The 17,500-nt window shown below is 42.2% G+C and overlaps 1 protein-coding gene across 1 annotated transcript in view; it reads left to right on the forward strand.

Annotated features, from left to right (window-relative positions):
• The window catches only part of SLC22A2 (solute carrier family 22 member 2), a 29,877-nt gene that overhangs the window by 6,753 nt on the left and 5,624 nt on the right, over positions 1–17,500 (forward strand). The window contains exons 3-10 of the mRNA XM_024122663.2: positions 1,813–1,967; positions 3,900–4,068; positions 5,915–6,029; positions 7,794–7,900; positions 9,642–9,856; positions 10,493–10,601; positions 12,514–12,626; positions 13,713–13,812. Of these exons, the coding sequence (XP_023978431.1) occupies positions 1,813–1,967; positions 3,900–4,068; positions 5,915–6,029; positions 7,794–7,900; positions 9,642–9,856; positions 10,493–10,601; positions 12,514–12,626; positions 13,713–13,812 (1,083 nt within the window). The remainder of the gene's footprint in view (positions 1–1,812; positions 1,968–3,899; positions 4,069–5,914; positions 6,030–7,793; positions 7,901–9,641; positions 9,857–10,492; positions 10,602–12,513; positions 12,627–13,712; positions 13,813–17,500) is intronic.

The following is a 17,500-nucleotide window of genomic DNA, read 5'->3' on the forward strand; positions in this document are numbered from 1 at the left end:
GGCTTGTGGGCTCTAGAGCACAGGCTCAGTAGTTGTGGCTCACGGGCCCAGCCGCTCCGTGGCATGTGGGATCTTCCCGGACCAGGGTTCGAACCCGTGTCCCCTGCATTGGCAGGCGAATTCTTAACCACTGTGCCACAAGGGAAGTCCCTGCCTTATTGTTTTAATAGCACTGTGTCTTTATGTGAACGTGTCCCCTAGTGAAGCTGTTCTGCGTTGGTAGATTTGATTGTCTGAAGGCTTCCACGCACTGAGTTTCAGATGGTGAACGTTCCCTCTCATCAGCCATGGGATTTTGTCCATATACAGGAGCATGATTATGGTGCTTTGGGATTTGGCTGAGTCAACTTTGGAAGTTGAAGAATTATCACTTCAGCACATGCTTATGAATTCTTTGAGGGTAAAGGGAGAGGTTCAGGAAGAAAGGCTAAAACATTGTGCTGATATGACTTTGGAAGGCTGTGGATAAAAGTCCAGGGGGTATATGTTTACAGTGGGGAACCACTGACTGAGAATTTTAAAATGATGTGGTCAAAACAGGGTTTTAAGAAGTTTAGCAGTTTACATTAATTACTAATGAGACTGCTTGATCTTTAAATTTCATATTTAAAGCATTAATAATCCCAAGTAATGATTAACAATGTTGTGGATACTTTTCAAATGGTCAGTTAGTATTGAAATGGTCACTAGAGCACAAATTGCCTAAAAGAAGAGCAGCAATTACAAAATGTCCAGCCACGTCAAATGTGCACTGCTAATGACATGGCAGCACTACTGACATTCAGTGTGAAGTGGGTAAACAAACAAAAATTTAAAAAAACATCGCTTTGCGTGAAGAATTTTTAAAATATCCACTAACAGCTGATTAGGGCGTCTTTTAGAACAAAATCAAGAGGACATGATGAAATGTGAAAAAAAGAGACTGAACCTCAAGTCAGCTTTCTGAGAGGCAGCTTCGCAAAGGGAGGGAGGGAGGGAGGGAGGGAGGAGGGCTGGGTGCGAAGCTCTTTAGGTGTAATACCGCACTTAATCCCTTGGTCAGGCTGGGTCAGATAGCTCTTCTCCAGATGAAGAAACTGAGAAAGGCCGCATAACTCGCCCGACATCCCAGTCAGCGGTAAGGCCAAGGTTAAACCCAGGTTCCCACGTTTCCGTCTACTCTGTGCACTGAGACACTCTCCAGGTCCCTAAACCGATGGGACCCAAGTCTCTCAAATAAAATGTGCGGGATCAATCCTGCTAAGGTACTCCACGGCAAAGGCCTATGGGATGGCAACAGGTGAGATGATGACAGCGCCACACAAAAGACCGTTTCCATGGAGACACACAAATACCATGAAGTCCAAAGGCAGTGTTGAAAATGGATGGGGAAATACATTGAACACGGAATTTTGTTTTTTCTAAAGCAAAAGCTCCTCAGTGGGCAACTAGTTGAGACTGTTGGTGCAAAGGCCCAGCTCATGTGATGACAGAAGACCTAGACGGGCCCCTGGGGCATTCAGCACTGGGTGGCCTGAAGAATCACTCCCTCCCCACGTACCCTCCACAGTGGGGGGCTGAGAGGTGCTCCAGCCCAGGGTGAATGGGCCTCACTGGGCTTCAAGTTTATACATAGTGCCCTGGTGCAAAGTCCTGATGGAACTGACCTGAAGTCAGGGATTCTCTTGGTGGATATCAGTCTGTACCTCCTGAATTTCCATAATTCAGAGATAACCTCCACTTTAGTTTAGAGCTCCATAACTTCCATGAATTTTCTACAACCCTCATGAATCTAATCTAATTCCGTTCCCTCTCTTTGTTTTCTCCTTGCAGGTTTGGCCGTAAGCTCTGCCTCTTGATTACAATCCTCATAAATGCTTCATCTGGAGTTCTCATGGCTATTTCCCCAAACTATACATGGATGCTAATTTTTCGCTTGATCCAAGGACTGGTCAGCAAGGCAGGCTGGTTAATAGGCTACATCCTGAGTAAGAACGCTTGTGATTGTAGCTGTGGGGGACATTGCTGGCAAAATATAGTCAGTCACGTGAGGGTAGCTGCACAGGAAAATGGACTCAGCTTCAAGACAATGTTGAAAGATTTTTTTTCTGTATCAAAAGAATTTCTGAAATCTTTTCAGTAAACTCATTCTGCATTCCTCCTAGAAAGAAAACAATGAAGCAGGAATGAGAGTAAACATCATGCCATCCAAACTCTTATATAACTCTTCAGGAATTTTTGTCTTCTGTGCCCTGGGGTGTACCATAGAGGGGAAATCTAGCCTACCAGGCTTTACAGAGAGAAAGTTCATTGATGAGAATATATTAGATTTATAAGGGGCTTTATTAATTTGAGCACATCCATTCTAGCAAACCACAGTTATCCTCAATGGATATGCAAGGAAACCAAGGATAGAAGTACTGTGGTCAGTCTCGGGTCCTCAGCGAGCCATTTGTAGGACCAGGAATAGCATTTACATCCTACTCATTAGGAACCAGGGTTATGCTTAAGCTCCATGGATTTTAAGAGAATATTTGAATTATAACAGCAGAGCATCTGTCAAAAAATATTAAGGAGAATTACCACCATAATTAGATCTTGGGAATTCACTCCATCATTGCTTGCCCTTCCGCTACATTCAAAGAGCATCCACACAAAGGGAAATGGACACTGAAATTAAAATAATGTTAATCAATCTTTCATTTCGCACAGGAGAACTAGAATATGTGTGCTTAAAATTTGGCCCGGTAAAGTTAATTTGGGGGATTCTGCGAGGTGAAGAGGAGATGGTGCCTAATACCCTCAGGTGCCTGTCATGGTGGTCACGTGATCTATGTCTGGGCAACAAAGGAATTAATGTACGCAGTTATTCCATGAGAAACTTGGTTTCTCATACACGTGACATGTAGAAATATGTAGAATTTGAATTTAAATTTCATCCTTCTCCCATTAATTTCTTCTCCAGTCCCTCTGGATGTCCTTAAGGCGCACCTGTCATTCACCCTCTTTCTACCTGCTACCCCAAGACCTCATCCATGACCCCAACCACTTTGAAAGACAGACATTTCTATTTATTAAGCATGTACATAATTTTGTCTGTCTTTTTTAAATGCTTTTGGATAATTCACAGTGATTTATAGAAATAATTTTAGAGTGCATTTCTATTTGGTTTACAAACAGTTGAAGTCTTTAACACGATTACCAAACATTTGAAGCAAAACTCTGTGGTTCATGGGATATCCAGAATCTCAATTCTAGAATGTCTGTAATACAAAAATGACTATTCCTTAAATCCATGTACCACAGACTTCATACTTCTGTCATGCTGTAGTCATGGGATTGGATAAGGCTGATTATTACACCATGTGCAGTGTCATGCTCATACACCAGCTCTTGGAAAATAAAAAGCCTGATTCATAGTGTTTTCCAATTTCTAAGTTGTAAATACTCCCACCATGACTGCTTTTAAGATACCAATGGGTTAAAAACCGGCTTGCAAAATTCCTGAAAATTTAAAAATCAGTTCTTGCAAGCCAGTACTAGCAGACTCCCGTCAGCTTGGAACCCCACCACCAGGTTTCCAAGCCATTTAAACACATTAACAGGATTGCCAAGAAAATGTTTAACTCATGTAAGAGGACAAGTTATATTGAGCTGTTCATTTACATGAAAATCATCTATGCTCTAAAGTCAATGTTTACCCCGTGTAATGTGGGATTATAAGATTTTACATTAATTAACACAACAGCAGTAATCATAACAAAATAGGTCCCAAAGAGCATCTAAAAGTTTTCAGACAGCTGTATAGAAAATTCTAGAACTTGGACTGCTTTTTGAGTTGGCATTCTAGTTTCCCCATAGTTAGACAGCCCACTCACTGTTGTACTGACTTGCGTTGACCATTTGGGTTCTCTCTGCAGTTACAGAATTTGTTGGACTGAGCTACCGGAGAACCGTGGGGATTTTTTACCAAGTGGCCTTTACGGTTGGGCTCCTGGTGCTTGCTGGGGTGGCATACGCACTTCCGCACTGGAGGTGGCTGCAGTTCACAGTGACTCTGCCCAACTTCTGCTTCTTGCTCTATTACTGGTAAGTCCACGTGCAACCAAGAGGAGATAGACTGAAATATTTTATTTAGCTAAAAAGACTGTCTTCCCCAGTGCACACCATCCTTCCAAACTAAGATATCCTTCACTCTTCTGTTTCACAGGAAACCCAGGTCCGTGTTTCAGGGGTAAAAATCATAAGCTTTAACCTGTCTTCCCCTCTGGAAATCAGATGTTCTTTCACTTTGAACTTAAGAGTTTTATGACTTGGATCTCACATTTTTCACCTTATTTTTGTGGTGTTTAAAGTAGCTTCCAGTAGCCATGATACCCTTTAAAGAGACTGACAATATTACTGTTCTTATTCTGCCCCTCCTCAGAAGAAACTTCTGAGGATAGAGAAGGGGAAGTATGGCACTTTTGTCACCACTTCCCACACCATGCCAAAAGCAGACATCCCCAATCAATCACAGCAGTCTTTATCTCAGATAAGGCCAACATGGCACCCCAGAGAGACCATACCAATCAATCAGAGTTACCAGGACAAGTGAAATATGTTTGTCACCCCTGTCCAAGGGAAACATGGAAAACAGTAAAAACAGAAGAAACTATCAGAAACTCCTAATGCAAGGTTACCTGAGATAAAGCAAGAGGGATGCTAGATCATCAACCAAATCTCTCTCCTATGAAAAAACCCGCTTATTTAGCTCCTGGACATATCTACCTGTTCTTCCCATAGCTGTCTTGCCTAAGAATTAAACATCTCAACCCTTCCCAGGAAGCCTATTTCTCCTCCCAAAGCCAGTAAAACCCTGAGAGTGATCCTTAGTTTCATCCCTATATCCTTTCTACCTCCTTTATATCTCTGAAACCATCCTTTTTTTCCCCTATTCTCATTAGGAATCCATTATGCCTTGCCTGGATTTCTGGGTAGACTCATAACTGGTCTCTTTGGCATCAGCTTTCCCATCCTCTAACCCGTGTTTCACGCCGCATTGTAAAAATCCAGGCCCACCCCGTTACTCTCCTGCTTAAACGTCTTTCAGTAGTTTGATTCCCTTCAGAATAAAGACCTAATGCTTTAGCATGACAGAGAAAGCCCACCTATTATCCAAGTTCTGACTATTTCTGAAGCACTTCTTGCCACTTTCACTCAATAGAGTCAAATTTAATTTTCTTACAATTCTACAAGCTCTACAGAAGAGTAGAAAATAGGTATTTGGGGTGTTTTGTTTTCTTCAGATAAATATTCAGAAGTGGGATTTCTGGATCATACAGTAGTTCTAGTTTTTTTTAAGGAACCTCCATACTGTTCTCCATAGTGGCCGCACCATTTACATTCCCGCCAATAGTGGGAATTCCTGGTGGGAATCCAGCAGGATTCCCTTTTCTCTAGATCCTTGCCAACGCTTATTTCTTGTCTTTTTGATAACAGCCATTCTGACAGGGGTGAGGTGATACCTCACTGTAGTTTTGATTTGCTTTTCCCTGGTGATTACTGATGTTGAGCATCTTTTCATGCAGTTGTTGGCCATCTGTATGTCTTCTTTGGAAAAATGTCTATTCAGATACCCTGCCCAGTTTTAAATTGAATTGCTTGGTTTTCTGCTATTGGATTGCATGAGTTCTTTATATATTTTGGATATTAACCCTCTATCAGATACACGGTTTGCAAATATTCTCTCCCATTCAGTAGGCTGCTTTTTCATTTTGTTGATGGGTCCCTTTGCTGTGTAGCCCCTGCACACTTTTATTTCCTTTGTAGAGCCAACCAAACCTCGCTGTGTAAGATCCCTCACAGAAATCCGCTTATGACCCCTGGGGGTAGGTGTTCAGTAAGATTTTCCCCTCCACTTAACAGCACTGATGACACTTTTTCTGTGCCCTAGGTGTGTACCTGAGTCTCCTAGGTGGCTGATCTCCCAGAACAAAGATGCTAAAGCCATGGAAGTCATTAAGCACATAGCAAAGAAAAATGGAAAATCTCTGCCTGCCTCTCTTCAGGTGAGTCAGCACCTGAAGTATCAAATCAGGGAACAGTGAAAAGGAAGATTTGGGAAAGCCGTGCATTGTCTCAAAGGAGGTGGCGAAAGAGGCCCACCCACCATGTGCAGCAGGATATGTCTGTTGTACTAAGATTTGTGGTTCCCTGGTAGAATATTTTAAGCAGGTGGAAAACATAAAACTAAAGGAAGCCAAAAGTCTTTTAAAAGTCAAATGAGGAGGGCTTGCCTGGTGGCGCAGTGGTTGAGAGTCCGCCTGCCGATGCAGGGGACGCGGGTTCGTGCCCCGGGCCGGGAAGATCCCACGTGCCGCGGAGCGGCTGGGCCCGTGAGCCGTGGCCGCTGCGCCTGCGCGTCCGGAGCCTGTGCTCCGCAACGGGAGAGGCCGCAGCAGTGAGAGGCCCGCGTACCGCAAAAAAAAAAAGAAAAAAAAAAAAAAAAAGTCAAACGAGGAGCTTCTATCTTGTTCACCTCTTGACCATGTAGCCCCTTAGGCCCCGGTACTCGAAGTCTTGTTTGCCTGTGTTTCCATCAACATCCTCAGGGAGGGAGGTTTTCCCCAGAGGGAAGATTCTTCAAACACGAAAAATTTCTTAGAATTTTAAAAATTTTGGATAGAAATTATCCCAAAATATTTTAAGCAACCCCTGCCTTCCTGAATAGAACAAATTACCGAAGTGTTCATTTTCTCTGCATTTAGTGTTTTGCCTTTAGCGGACCTCATCACCTTTAATTTAAACCTTTTCATCTGACAAGGCTTGGAAAAGAGAATATCAAGCTTATTAGGAATTTATACTGAAATAAGAGTAAGTCATTTCTGATGAGGCTCTAAGATGAGTGACCTGTAAGAATTTGAGATTGACGTGGCATTTGGAGTGGGGATTTGGGGGCTCAGAGCTCTTTTTTCTTCATTTCCTCTCTGGTTTCTGGGTGTTTGGAATATGTTATTTTTTCCCAAGAATGACAGGCATAGCACTGATTCTTGGATTTCAGATCCTCTCAGAAACTGGCCAGGGAATAAGGCACATGTGGGTCACTGTCTCGCTCAAGGTCAGAGTTCACGTGAGGGTGGTAAGTCTGGTCACTGCTGGTCTCCTGGAGACTTCTTCCCTTCGTTCCTGGGTCTTTCACACAATATCACGTGTTGCTCCAGGAAGGAGACTGAGGGGAGTGGGTCTCACAAGGGTTCCTGAACCCTGGAGATGAAATGTCCCCTCCACCACCTACTGTGTCATCTAGAGTAGGGCTTCTCAATTCTGTGCACAGGATCACCTGGGGACCTTGTGAACATGCAGGTTCGGGTTCCATCTGTCTGGGCTGGGGCCTGAGATCTTTCATTCTAACGAGCTCCAGGCGATTCCGTTGCTGGACTGAGAGCCAGGGTCCCAGATCACTCTCCTGACCTTTGGGCCACACACCGGTCCAGGTGTGCAGAGAGGGCGTGTCAATGCCCTCAGCCCTCAGGGCCACTGGGCTGGGCCTTGATTTTACCCCACCCGCTTTACCAGCAGTATCCCTTTATATACATGCACGAGTTACCTCACTTCTCTGTAGCCCAGCTTCCTCTTCTGTGAAATGGGGTGAAAAACGTAGACCTAACTTGTAGGGTAGTTGGAATGATTAAACAAGCTAATGTGTGTGAAAGGCTTAGCTAGTCCTGGGCACATTAAAAGCACTCAGCAAGTGTAAGGCATTATGTTCCCTGGATGACCCTGGGACGCCATCATGAAATATACAAAGCTGTTCCTATTTTTTCTATTCTTAGAGCCTCGGATCTGATGAGGAAGTTGGCGAGAAGTTGAATCCTTCATTTCTTGACTTGGTCAGAACCCCTCAGATAAGGAAACACACTTTGATCTTGATGTACAACTGGTAAAGATTATTTTTCACTTTAAAATCCCTCCAAATTCTTTTAATCTGCATCATCCACGTAAAGGGAGGGACCAAGAGTACCTTCAAAACATAGCCTGGGTCCAGTTAGCATGAACAGTGGATTGCAAGTAGGCTCATTTATAGGTGGTTTTCCTGAAATCATTTTTCTCAGGCAGATGTTGAAATCAGCTTACAGTCCCAACGCATAGATCACTACATTCTCAACCTTGGCTTTCCCTTAAGAATCACCTGGGAGATAGTAAAATGCCAAGGCCAGACCCCTCCCTGACAAGGATATGGATTTAATTGGTCGAGGGAAGGGCCCAGGAACCAATACTTTCAAAATCCTCCAGGTGATTCTAATATATAACCAAACTGAGAACTATTGGTATAGATTAATTTTTTTCAATTGAAGTATAATTGATTTACAATATCATGTTAGTTTCAGGTGTACAGCACAGCAATTCAGTTATATATATGTGTATATATATACATGTACATGTGTATAGTCTTCAGATTCTCTTCCCTTATAGGTTATTACAAAATATTGAGTACAGTTCCCTGTGCTATACAGTAGGTCCTTGTGGTATAGATTAATTGATGATGAGTGTACATCTCTCCTGATTGTACAAGGCCTTTTATTTTTCTTTTCTCCCTGGAGAAAATAAATAAGTAAACTTCCCAAATAAGAATAAACCACAGGAACAGATGAACCGGTTTGCGGGGCAGAGATAGAGACACAGATGTAGAGAACAAATGTATGGACACCAAGGGGGGAAAGTGGCAGGGGGTGGTGGTGGTGTGATGAATTGGGAGATTGAGATTGACATATATACACTAATATGTATAAAATGGATAACTAGTAAGAACCTGCTGTATAAAAAAATAAAACAAAATTCAAAAATTAGAAAAAAAAAGAAAAAAGAATAAACCACAGGAATAATCCACTGGCTCCACAGTCCAATAGCAAGCCTGGCGGTCCTCACCGCCTGCAGGCTGCTCCAGAGCACTGTGCTGTGGGCCCTGCAGCAGCCTCCTTCGCTGCAGCCTCCTTCGCTGCAGCGTGCTTCCCTTCACCGGGCGGCATCACTGGGGCGACTCACATCAGCCAAAGAAAGCTTCGCGGTCACTGACAAGAGCAAAGCTCATCAGGAATTAATTTAGCAACCTTCACAATATTGCATGTGAAATGCACCAGGGAAATCTGGCTTCAGTATCCTTTCTTTTTCTGAGTAATTGTGATTCTTGCTGATCAACCTCATATTTTCCATTACAGACAATGAACATTTTTAGTCAACAAAACTAGATCAAAACATTGCTGTATCACGTCAGAAGATAAATCATCAAAAGTGGGCCTGTACCCATTTGGGCATTTGGTACCCATTTGGTCTCCTGGGTTCCTAATATTTGGGTTAAGTAGTCAATCCTTGTGAGTTCGACTGCATTAGAAGACCACAAAGAGAAAAATAATTAACAACCACTAATAGCTTGATACAGTTTACTAAATAAATCACTCTAGTAAGACATTTCTTCTTGCCTTTGGTCAAGGAATGTTAGCCTAATTCTCCCCCTTTCCTGGTCCTGGGGTCACAGCCAGCCCCCGCGGTGGGTCACATGGTGTTAAAGCAACGGAATAGAGGGAAAAGCAATCATAAGAGGACGAAAAAAGGTGACCTACAATCAACCTTTCGGTGACTTGCTCCTGGTGCCTGGCTTGACCTGAGCTCTCCTCTTTGCTCAGGTTCACGAGCTCCGTTCTCTACCAGGGCCTCATCATGCACACGGGCCTCGCCGGGAGCGACCTCTACCTGGACTTCCTCCACTCTGCCCTGGTCGAATTTCCCGCGGCCTTCATCATCCTCGTCACCATTGACCGCATAGGTCGCCGTCGTCCATGGGCTGCATCAAATATGGTGGCAGGGGCAGCCTGTTTAGCTGCGGTTTTTATCCCTGAGGGTAAGTGTCAGGCCAAGCTGGGGTCTCGTCTTCCAAGGCCCTGAGAAGAGGGGGTATTACTGACCTTTGAGAGAAAGACCATGTCCTTTAACATCCAAGTCAATTTGGAAAGAATGGACAAAATATCTGGGACCTTCCTGAGTGAACCCATATGGCAACTCTGCCTTTAAGAACAGTGGCACCCAGTGGTGGCCTGATGTAATATAATAACACCCAATGGTTCTTTGATGTAATATAACAAGAGAGACTAGGAGGACCCATGCCACAGGCCATCGAGCTGGCCCAGAGCAGAGGTTAGAAGACCACAAAGAGAAAAATGCTATTTTTTGGCGGTGTATGCTATTTCTTTGGGGTGACTTCTATAGACTAAAGTTGGTGCAACTTTGGAAGCTGGTGTAATTGTGTTGTCATTAATGACTGGGGTCTAAAGTGAAGAGAGTATCAGGATTGTGCCTGAGGCTAAAACAAACAGACATGGGGAATTTTGCTGAATTGTCCTGAGTCTATAGAAGAACCCATTGTGCATTCTTGTCCCATTCTGGAGGGTGCACTTTCTCCTTGCAAACGCCCCGGGGGCACTGTTGGGAGACCAGGGAGCGAGCGCGGCATGTGTCAGCGGTGTGTTTTCCCCTTCAGACCTACGCTGGCTAAGAGTTACCGCCGCGTGCTTGGGTAGAATGGGGATTACGATGGCCTATGAGATGGTCTGCCTGGTCAACGCGGAGCTGTACCCCACATGCATCAGGTGAGCACATTTCCTTCCTCATGAAGAGAGCAGCTGGGCCATTTGTTGACTGGTGAGAACGACCACAGCTGCCGGCAGAGGACACCGTACGTTTTTCTTCAATTTATTTTATTGAAGTGCCGTTGATTTACGATGTTGTGTTAATTTCTGCTGTACAACAAAGTGATTCAGTCATTATATATATATATGTGTGTATATATATATAGACCTTTGAGAGAAAGACCATGTCCTTTAACATCCAAGTCAATTTGGAAAGAATGGACAAAATATCTGGGACCTTCCTGAGTGAACCCATATGGCAACTCTGCCTTTAAGAACAGTGGCACCCAGTGGTGGCCTGATGTAATATAATAACACCCAATGGTTCTTTGATGTAATATAACAAGAGAGACTAGGAGGACCCATGCCACAGGCCATCGAGCTGGCCCAGAGCAGAGGTTAGAAGACCACAAAGAGAAAAATGCTATTTTTTGGCGGTGTATGCTATTTCTTTGGGGTGACTTCTATAGACTAAAGTTGGTGCAACTTTGGAAGCTGGTGTAATTGTGTTGTCATTAATGACTGGGGTCTAAAGTGAAGAGAGTATCAGGATTGTGCCTGAGGCTAAAACAAACAGACATGGGGAATTTTGCTGAATTGTCCTGAGTCTATAGAAGAACCGATTGTGCATTCTTGTCCCATTCTGGAGGGTGCACTTTCTCCTTGCAAACGCCCCGGGGGCACTGTTGGGAGACCAGGGAGCGAGCGCGGCATGTGTCAGCGGTGTGTTTTCCCCTTCAGACCTACGCTGGCTAAGAGTTACCGCCGCGTGCTTGGGTAGAATGGGGATTACGATGGCCTATGAGATGGTCTGCCTGGTCAACGCGGAGCTGTACCCCACATGCATCAGGTGAGCACATTTCCTTCCTCATGAAGAGAGCAGCTGGGCCATTTGTTGACTGGTGAGAACGACCACAGCTGCCGGCAGAGGACACCGTACGTTTTTCTTCAATTTATTTTATTGAAGTGCCGTTGATTTACGATGTTGTGTTAATTTCTGCTGTACAACAAAGTGATTCAGTCATTATATATATATATATACATATATATATATATATATGTGTGTATATATATATATATATATACACACATTCTTTTTCATATTCTTTTCCTTTACGGTTTATCACAGGATATTGAATCTAGTTCCCTGTGTCCCTGTGCTCTACAGTAGGACCTTGTTGTTTATCCATCCTATCTATACTAGCTTGCATCTGCTAATCCCAAACTCCCAATCCAGCCCTCTGCTGCCACCCCCTCCCCCTTGGCAACTACAAGTCTGTTCTCTATGTCTGTGAGTCTTTTTCTGTTTTGTAGATAAGTTGATTTGTGTCATATTTTAGATTTCACGTATAAGTGGTATCATATGGTATTTATCTTCCTCTTTCTGACTTAGTATGATCATCTCTAGGGAGGACAGCTTACCTTTCAAAATGCAGGGTAAGAGAGGTTGAGACCATTTCAAGGCAGTATGCAGGTCACACCTCACACTTACAGGATAGGGTAGAACACAGAAAGCATGCGATGAGAACAGAAGCTATTGAATTGCCAGAGACGGATGACCAAATGTCAACACGAGGGAGAGTAGCACAAGCAAGACCACAGAACAGAGCAGGGGAGACAGTGATGAAAGGAAAAACTGAAAATTGTCCCCAACACCATTTAAAAATCTTCAAGAAAGTTAATATAAAACAAGTACAACAGAATATGAATGGAATTATGTACCATGTATCATTTATGTGCATTGACACTAACATGTACACTTTCAGTTCACACACACCTTTTAATGATTTGGGGAAGTGTTTATCTGGGGGGTGTGGGAGATAACCACTGTCCTTTGATAAGTCAAAGGATGCATCAGTGTCCTGTGTTTCAGGAACCTTGGGGTCCTCGTCTGCTCTTCCATGTGTGACGTCGGGGGCATCATCACGCCGTTCCTGGTCTACCGGCTCACCAGCATCTGGCATGAGCTTCCACTGGTGGTTTTTGGTAAGAAATCCTCAGAGAGGTCTTTGAATGAAAACCTATTTTTAAGAGGCCTCCATGTTTCTACCTCAAAACAAGTGCTATGGGCTTCCCTGGTGGCACAGTGGTTGAGAGTCCAACTGCCGATGCAGGGGACACGGGTTCGTGCCCCGGTCCGGGAAGATCCCACATGCCGCGGAGCGGCTGGGCCCGTGGGCCGTGGCCCACACTGGAGGCCCGTATATCTGCCAGTTTTAAGAGTGCAAAAAGTGGAGTCCAGCAGGCATTTTTTGAAACCCCCCAGCTAGTGAAGAACATATACATCCTACTTCCTGCATTCAATGATGGAAAAACATATAAAGATGTAAACTTAAATCCTAAAATCTTAATGGGAATTTACAGAAATAAAAACACCAACATCTGCAAAAAATTACAGCTGGAGACAAAGGAAAAAAGGAATAAGAGAGATTTATCAAATACCTGAATCAGAACAGAAAGGCCTAGCTATCTGAAAAAGACCATATATATATATATATATATATATATATATATGAATCACTTTGCTATACACCTGAAACTAACACAACATTGTACATCAACTATACTTCAATTAAAAAAAATAAAAAGCAAAAATAAATAAATAAAAATCCAATAAAAGGCCTGGCTATACTATTTAATGCTGTTATGAAATAATACGTGATTCATTACTTTTATTTGCTAGTAATGATCCAAGTTTCTGACTCATTTTCGTTACTGAGTGCTTTATATTGGCAGAGCTATATTCTTTCTTTTCTTAGCGTTGGTTCTTTTTCAGAGTTATTTTCTGACTCCTAAGTATCTTAATATCATGGCAATGTCCTCTAGCCTAGAATAACCTTGACTCAAAATGTTAAGTATTTCATTTCCCTATAAGGAATTGTAATCCAGCAGAGTTTGGAATGGGCAAAATATTTGATGGGGAATAGGGCAGTCAGAGATAGCAAAGGATTCTGTAAGTATAGGAAATAAGCAAAAAAAAAAAACAAATTTTTTTTAAGAAATAAGGAGAGCTTTAATTATAGAGCCAGCATGGTTCAGTTCTGAATGTGATTTGTGTCTGTTGGTTTTCAGCTGTAGTTGGCCTGATTGCTGGAGGACTGGTGTTATTGCTCCCAGAGACCAAAGGGAAGACTTTGCCTGAGACCATTGAAGAAGCTGAGAACATGCAGAGGTAGGGAACTAGGATTCCTAAATGAACTATTCAATACACATTTTGGTAAAACTCTGGAGCCAGTTGTAAAGAAAGATGAGGTTGAATCTATACCTCACACCATACACTGAGATCAATTCAAATGAAATCAAAGACTAAAATGCACCAAAAAGGAAACACTAAAAGAATGAAGATACTATGGGAGAATACCTTTAGCCTTTCATAGTGAGGAAGGTCTTTAAAATTTGACCACAAATATCCAGGACCCATTAAAAAAAAGTTTGCCTTCATAAAAATTTAAAATTCTATGTTGAAACTTATAAACTTAAAAAACTTAAAAAAAATAAACTTAAAAAAAAATAGCAAACTTAAAAACTTAAAACTTAAAAAAAAATAGCAAACTTAGAGAAAATGTTCACTCCTTCCTAAAGGGCTAATTTTCCGAATATATAAAGAGGTCTAACAAATCCGTAAGAGCAACCCCTCAACAGAAAAAATGGGCAAAGGACTTGAACAGACAATTTAGTGAAAGAAAGAATAAAACAGTTCCAAAATATATTAACATATCCCAAATCTCTTTCATAATAAGAGAAGTGCAAAGTAACACTGCAGTAATGGCCACTGGGATTGTTAAAGATCAGACTGCTTGGTAACATACAGGTGACCCTTGAACATGCAGGGGTTAGGGATGCCAACATCCTGTGCAGTCAAAATCCACATGTAACTTTCAACTCCCCCAAACCTTAACTGCTAATAACCTGCTGTTGACCAGAAGCTTATGGATAACATAAATAGTTGATCAACACATATTTTGTATGTTATATGTATTACATACTGTATTCTTACAATAAAGTAAGCTAGAGAAAAGAAAATATTATGAAGAAAATCAAAAGGAAGAGAAAATACATTTACAGTACTATACTGTATTTATCGATACTGTAAGCTTACATCGTCTGTTTATAGACAAACTGTCAGTACCTACATTAACATTGTCTTATATGATACAAAACACTGTAGATGTTATATGTATTACTAACACTAGACATCAAAAATGAAAAGATAATGTAAAAAAGAAGTCCATATTTATTAACAGATATAGTGACTCAAGCATTGAAAATGAAGAAGCAGCAATACGATTGCTTTATAGTCGCCTAGTGTAATTGATAATACAGTTGCTTCATGGCAGCCTAGCCTATACACTAATGAATGAATTGATATAAAATGTTTATGTCATACAGTATTACAGTCATATTCGTAACACAGTATTGGAAACATTGTTACATTTTTTAAAACACCACTTTCCTGTGATGATAGGCTGACAAGCAGTTTCTCCAATACGAGCGAGAAAGGCGTATTGTACGATAATGTAATTCTTTGAAACGAAAATTATAAAACAGAAAATGAACACTTTAATTTTATATTAAATATCACTCACCTTATGCCTATGTAAGGATAGACTAATGCCTACATATACTTTATGCATTCATGACATGCTTAACTTTGTCTTAATTTTTTCAATATGTCTAGGCTACACGGTTCATCTGAGAGTTTTTTCAAATCATCACAAAATGCCAAAACATTTTCCAATGTATTTATTGAAAGTGGACCACATAAGCGGACCCGTGCAGTTCAAACTCGCGTTGTTCAAGGGTCAGCTGTACAATGTTGGGAAAGGATGTGGGGAAATAGGCAGTGTCCTACGTCGCCAGTAGGAGTCAGATTTAAAAACTCTATGATGGGCAATATAACAATAGTATCAAAATTACAAATGTGCTTATCTTTTTACCAAGCAAGTCCACACTTCTAGGAATTTACATGCAGAATGGTGTAGGTACAGGATTATTCATTTAAGCAATATTTTTTATGTAATGAAAGATTGCGAACTTTCAATGCCCATAGATTGGGAGACCAGTTAGATAAATTATGGTATGTTATTCAATAAAATACTCCCTAGTCATCAAGAAGAATGAGACAGCTTGATATACACTGATAAGGAAATCCTCCTAGGGGTATTATTAATGAAAAAAAAGTAAAACATAGAAAAGTATAGAGTGTATCATTTGTGTACAAAGAGCAAAAAACATATATATTAAATATATATACAATTTACTTGTATCTCTGGAAGAATATGCATAACATTGATTGTCTCTGGAATTGGGAGGCTATGGGGTATCAGTAGGAGGGAGACTTTTCAGTGTATTACTTTTCGTACTTTCTGAATACATATGAATCTATTTAAAAAGTAACCTTAAAAAATCTAAATAAAGAGAATCACATATGACACATTCCCCATAAATTTGTTTATGTGATATGCTTAGATGTTACTGTTTATTTTAACCACATTCCATTTTTGGCACCATGAACTGAACTGAACTGTATCCATGCTACAAACCCTTCACATCTCGCATATTAAGCACTTGGGAAAGGTCACAGCAGAAGCATCACAGGGGTCTGAGGCTTTTTCCCTAGAACTTGGAAGAGGCTTTGAATTCAGCCAGACGTCACTCACTGGCAGCCCACAGGATACAAGGGTCTCAAGAGCTTTGCTTGGCCCCCATATTTTTTAAAGTGGGAAATCCACATAAACTGAATTTCCAGGATCTGTTTTTTTAAGAATCAGAGGATTGGGTAGCACTGAACAGGCATTTCCTCCTGTTGACAGTTTGCAGGAGCTGAGTGGTGACGGCTCAGCTCATAGAAGGGCATGCTTGCTGGAGTCGCGGCCACAGACCCGCATTCCCTACATCCTGTGCCTCGGACACTTCTGTTTTCCGCCTGGCGAGCGTAGACATTTGACTTTGAGATCCTTGACCTTGATCAACCAGCCCCCATAGACCCCATCTCAGTGCAGCTTGCCATGCACATGAGTGCCTCCCCTTGAGGACAGAGACTCTACCCCATTTACGGTCGTGTCCCTAGAGGTAAGCACAGAACCTGGCACACACAGAGCAGGTGCTCACCAAATATGTGTGGAATAAATGGAGAGCTCCTTCTACAGCATCCCTAAGTGACGTTCCCCCAGGCTTTTCCCAGCCAGCTCCGGCGTCAGGAAGTCAGTAACATGTGATGGCGAGGAACAGGCCAGGTCTGATGCCGAAACCTGGCCTCTGTGCACCGACACCAAACTGAATCTCAGACAGAGTTTTGGGTGAAGTAGAAAAGAATAGCTTTATTGCAGGTGCCAAGCCAGGAGTCCAGGGCAGCTGGTGCTTAAAAGACCCGAACTCCCCGAAGGCTTTCAGGGAAAAGTTTATAAAGACAGGGTGAGGGTGGGGGTTTTACGGGGTGTGTGAGCAGCTCGTGGAAAGGTATGTCATTCAATAAAAGGCTCCAGCCATTCTGATTGGTTGGTGGTGAGGTAATCGTGAGTCAGCATCGTCAACCTTCCGGTTCCAACCGGTCTGGGGTCTCCGTGCTTGTGGGCAGCATAAAGTTAACTTCTCCCACCTGGCGGGGCTTTCGGCCTCTGCAAAACAGCTCAAAGGACACGGCTCAGAATATTATCTATAGTCCTTAGGGAAGAAATAAATGTCCTTGACTTTGGTTACTGGCTAACGTATTATTATCTTTTCTTGCTTGACTGTGTTCCTTTCTTTCTGCATTTTCTCACTCGTCTGATTAAATTTATTCTTTGACTGAAGTTCTTCTACAGACAAAAGGCAGGCAGAGGGCATGGGTGGGAGTCTATTCTGGGTCCTGCTGGGTTATA

Source organism: Physeter macrocephalus, chromosome 10 (assembly GCF_002837175.3).
Source record: "Physeter macrocephalus isolate SW-GA chromosome 10, ASM283717v5, whole genome shotgun sequence".
In the NCBI taxonomy this organism is placed as follows: Eukaryota; Metazoa; Chordata; class Mammalia; order Artiodactyla; family Physeteridae; genus Physeter; species Physeter macrocephalus.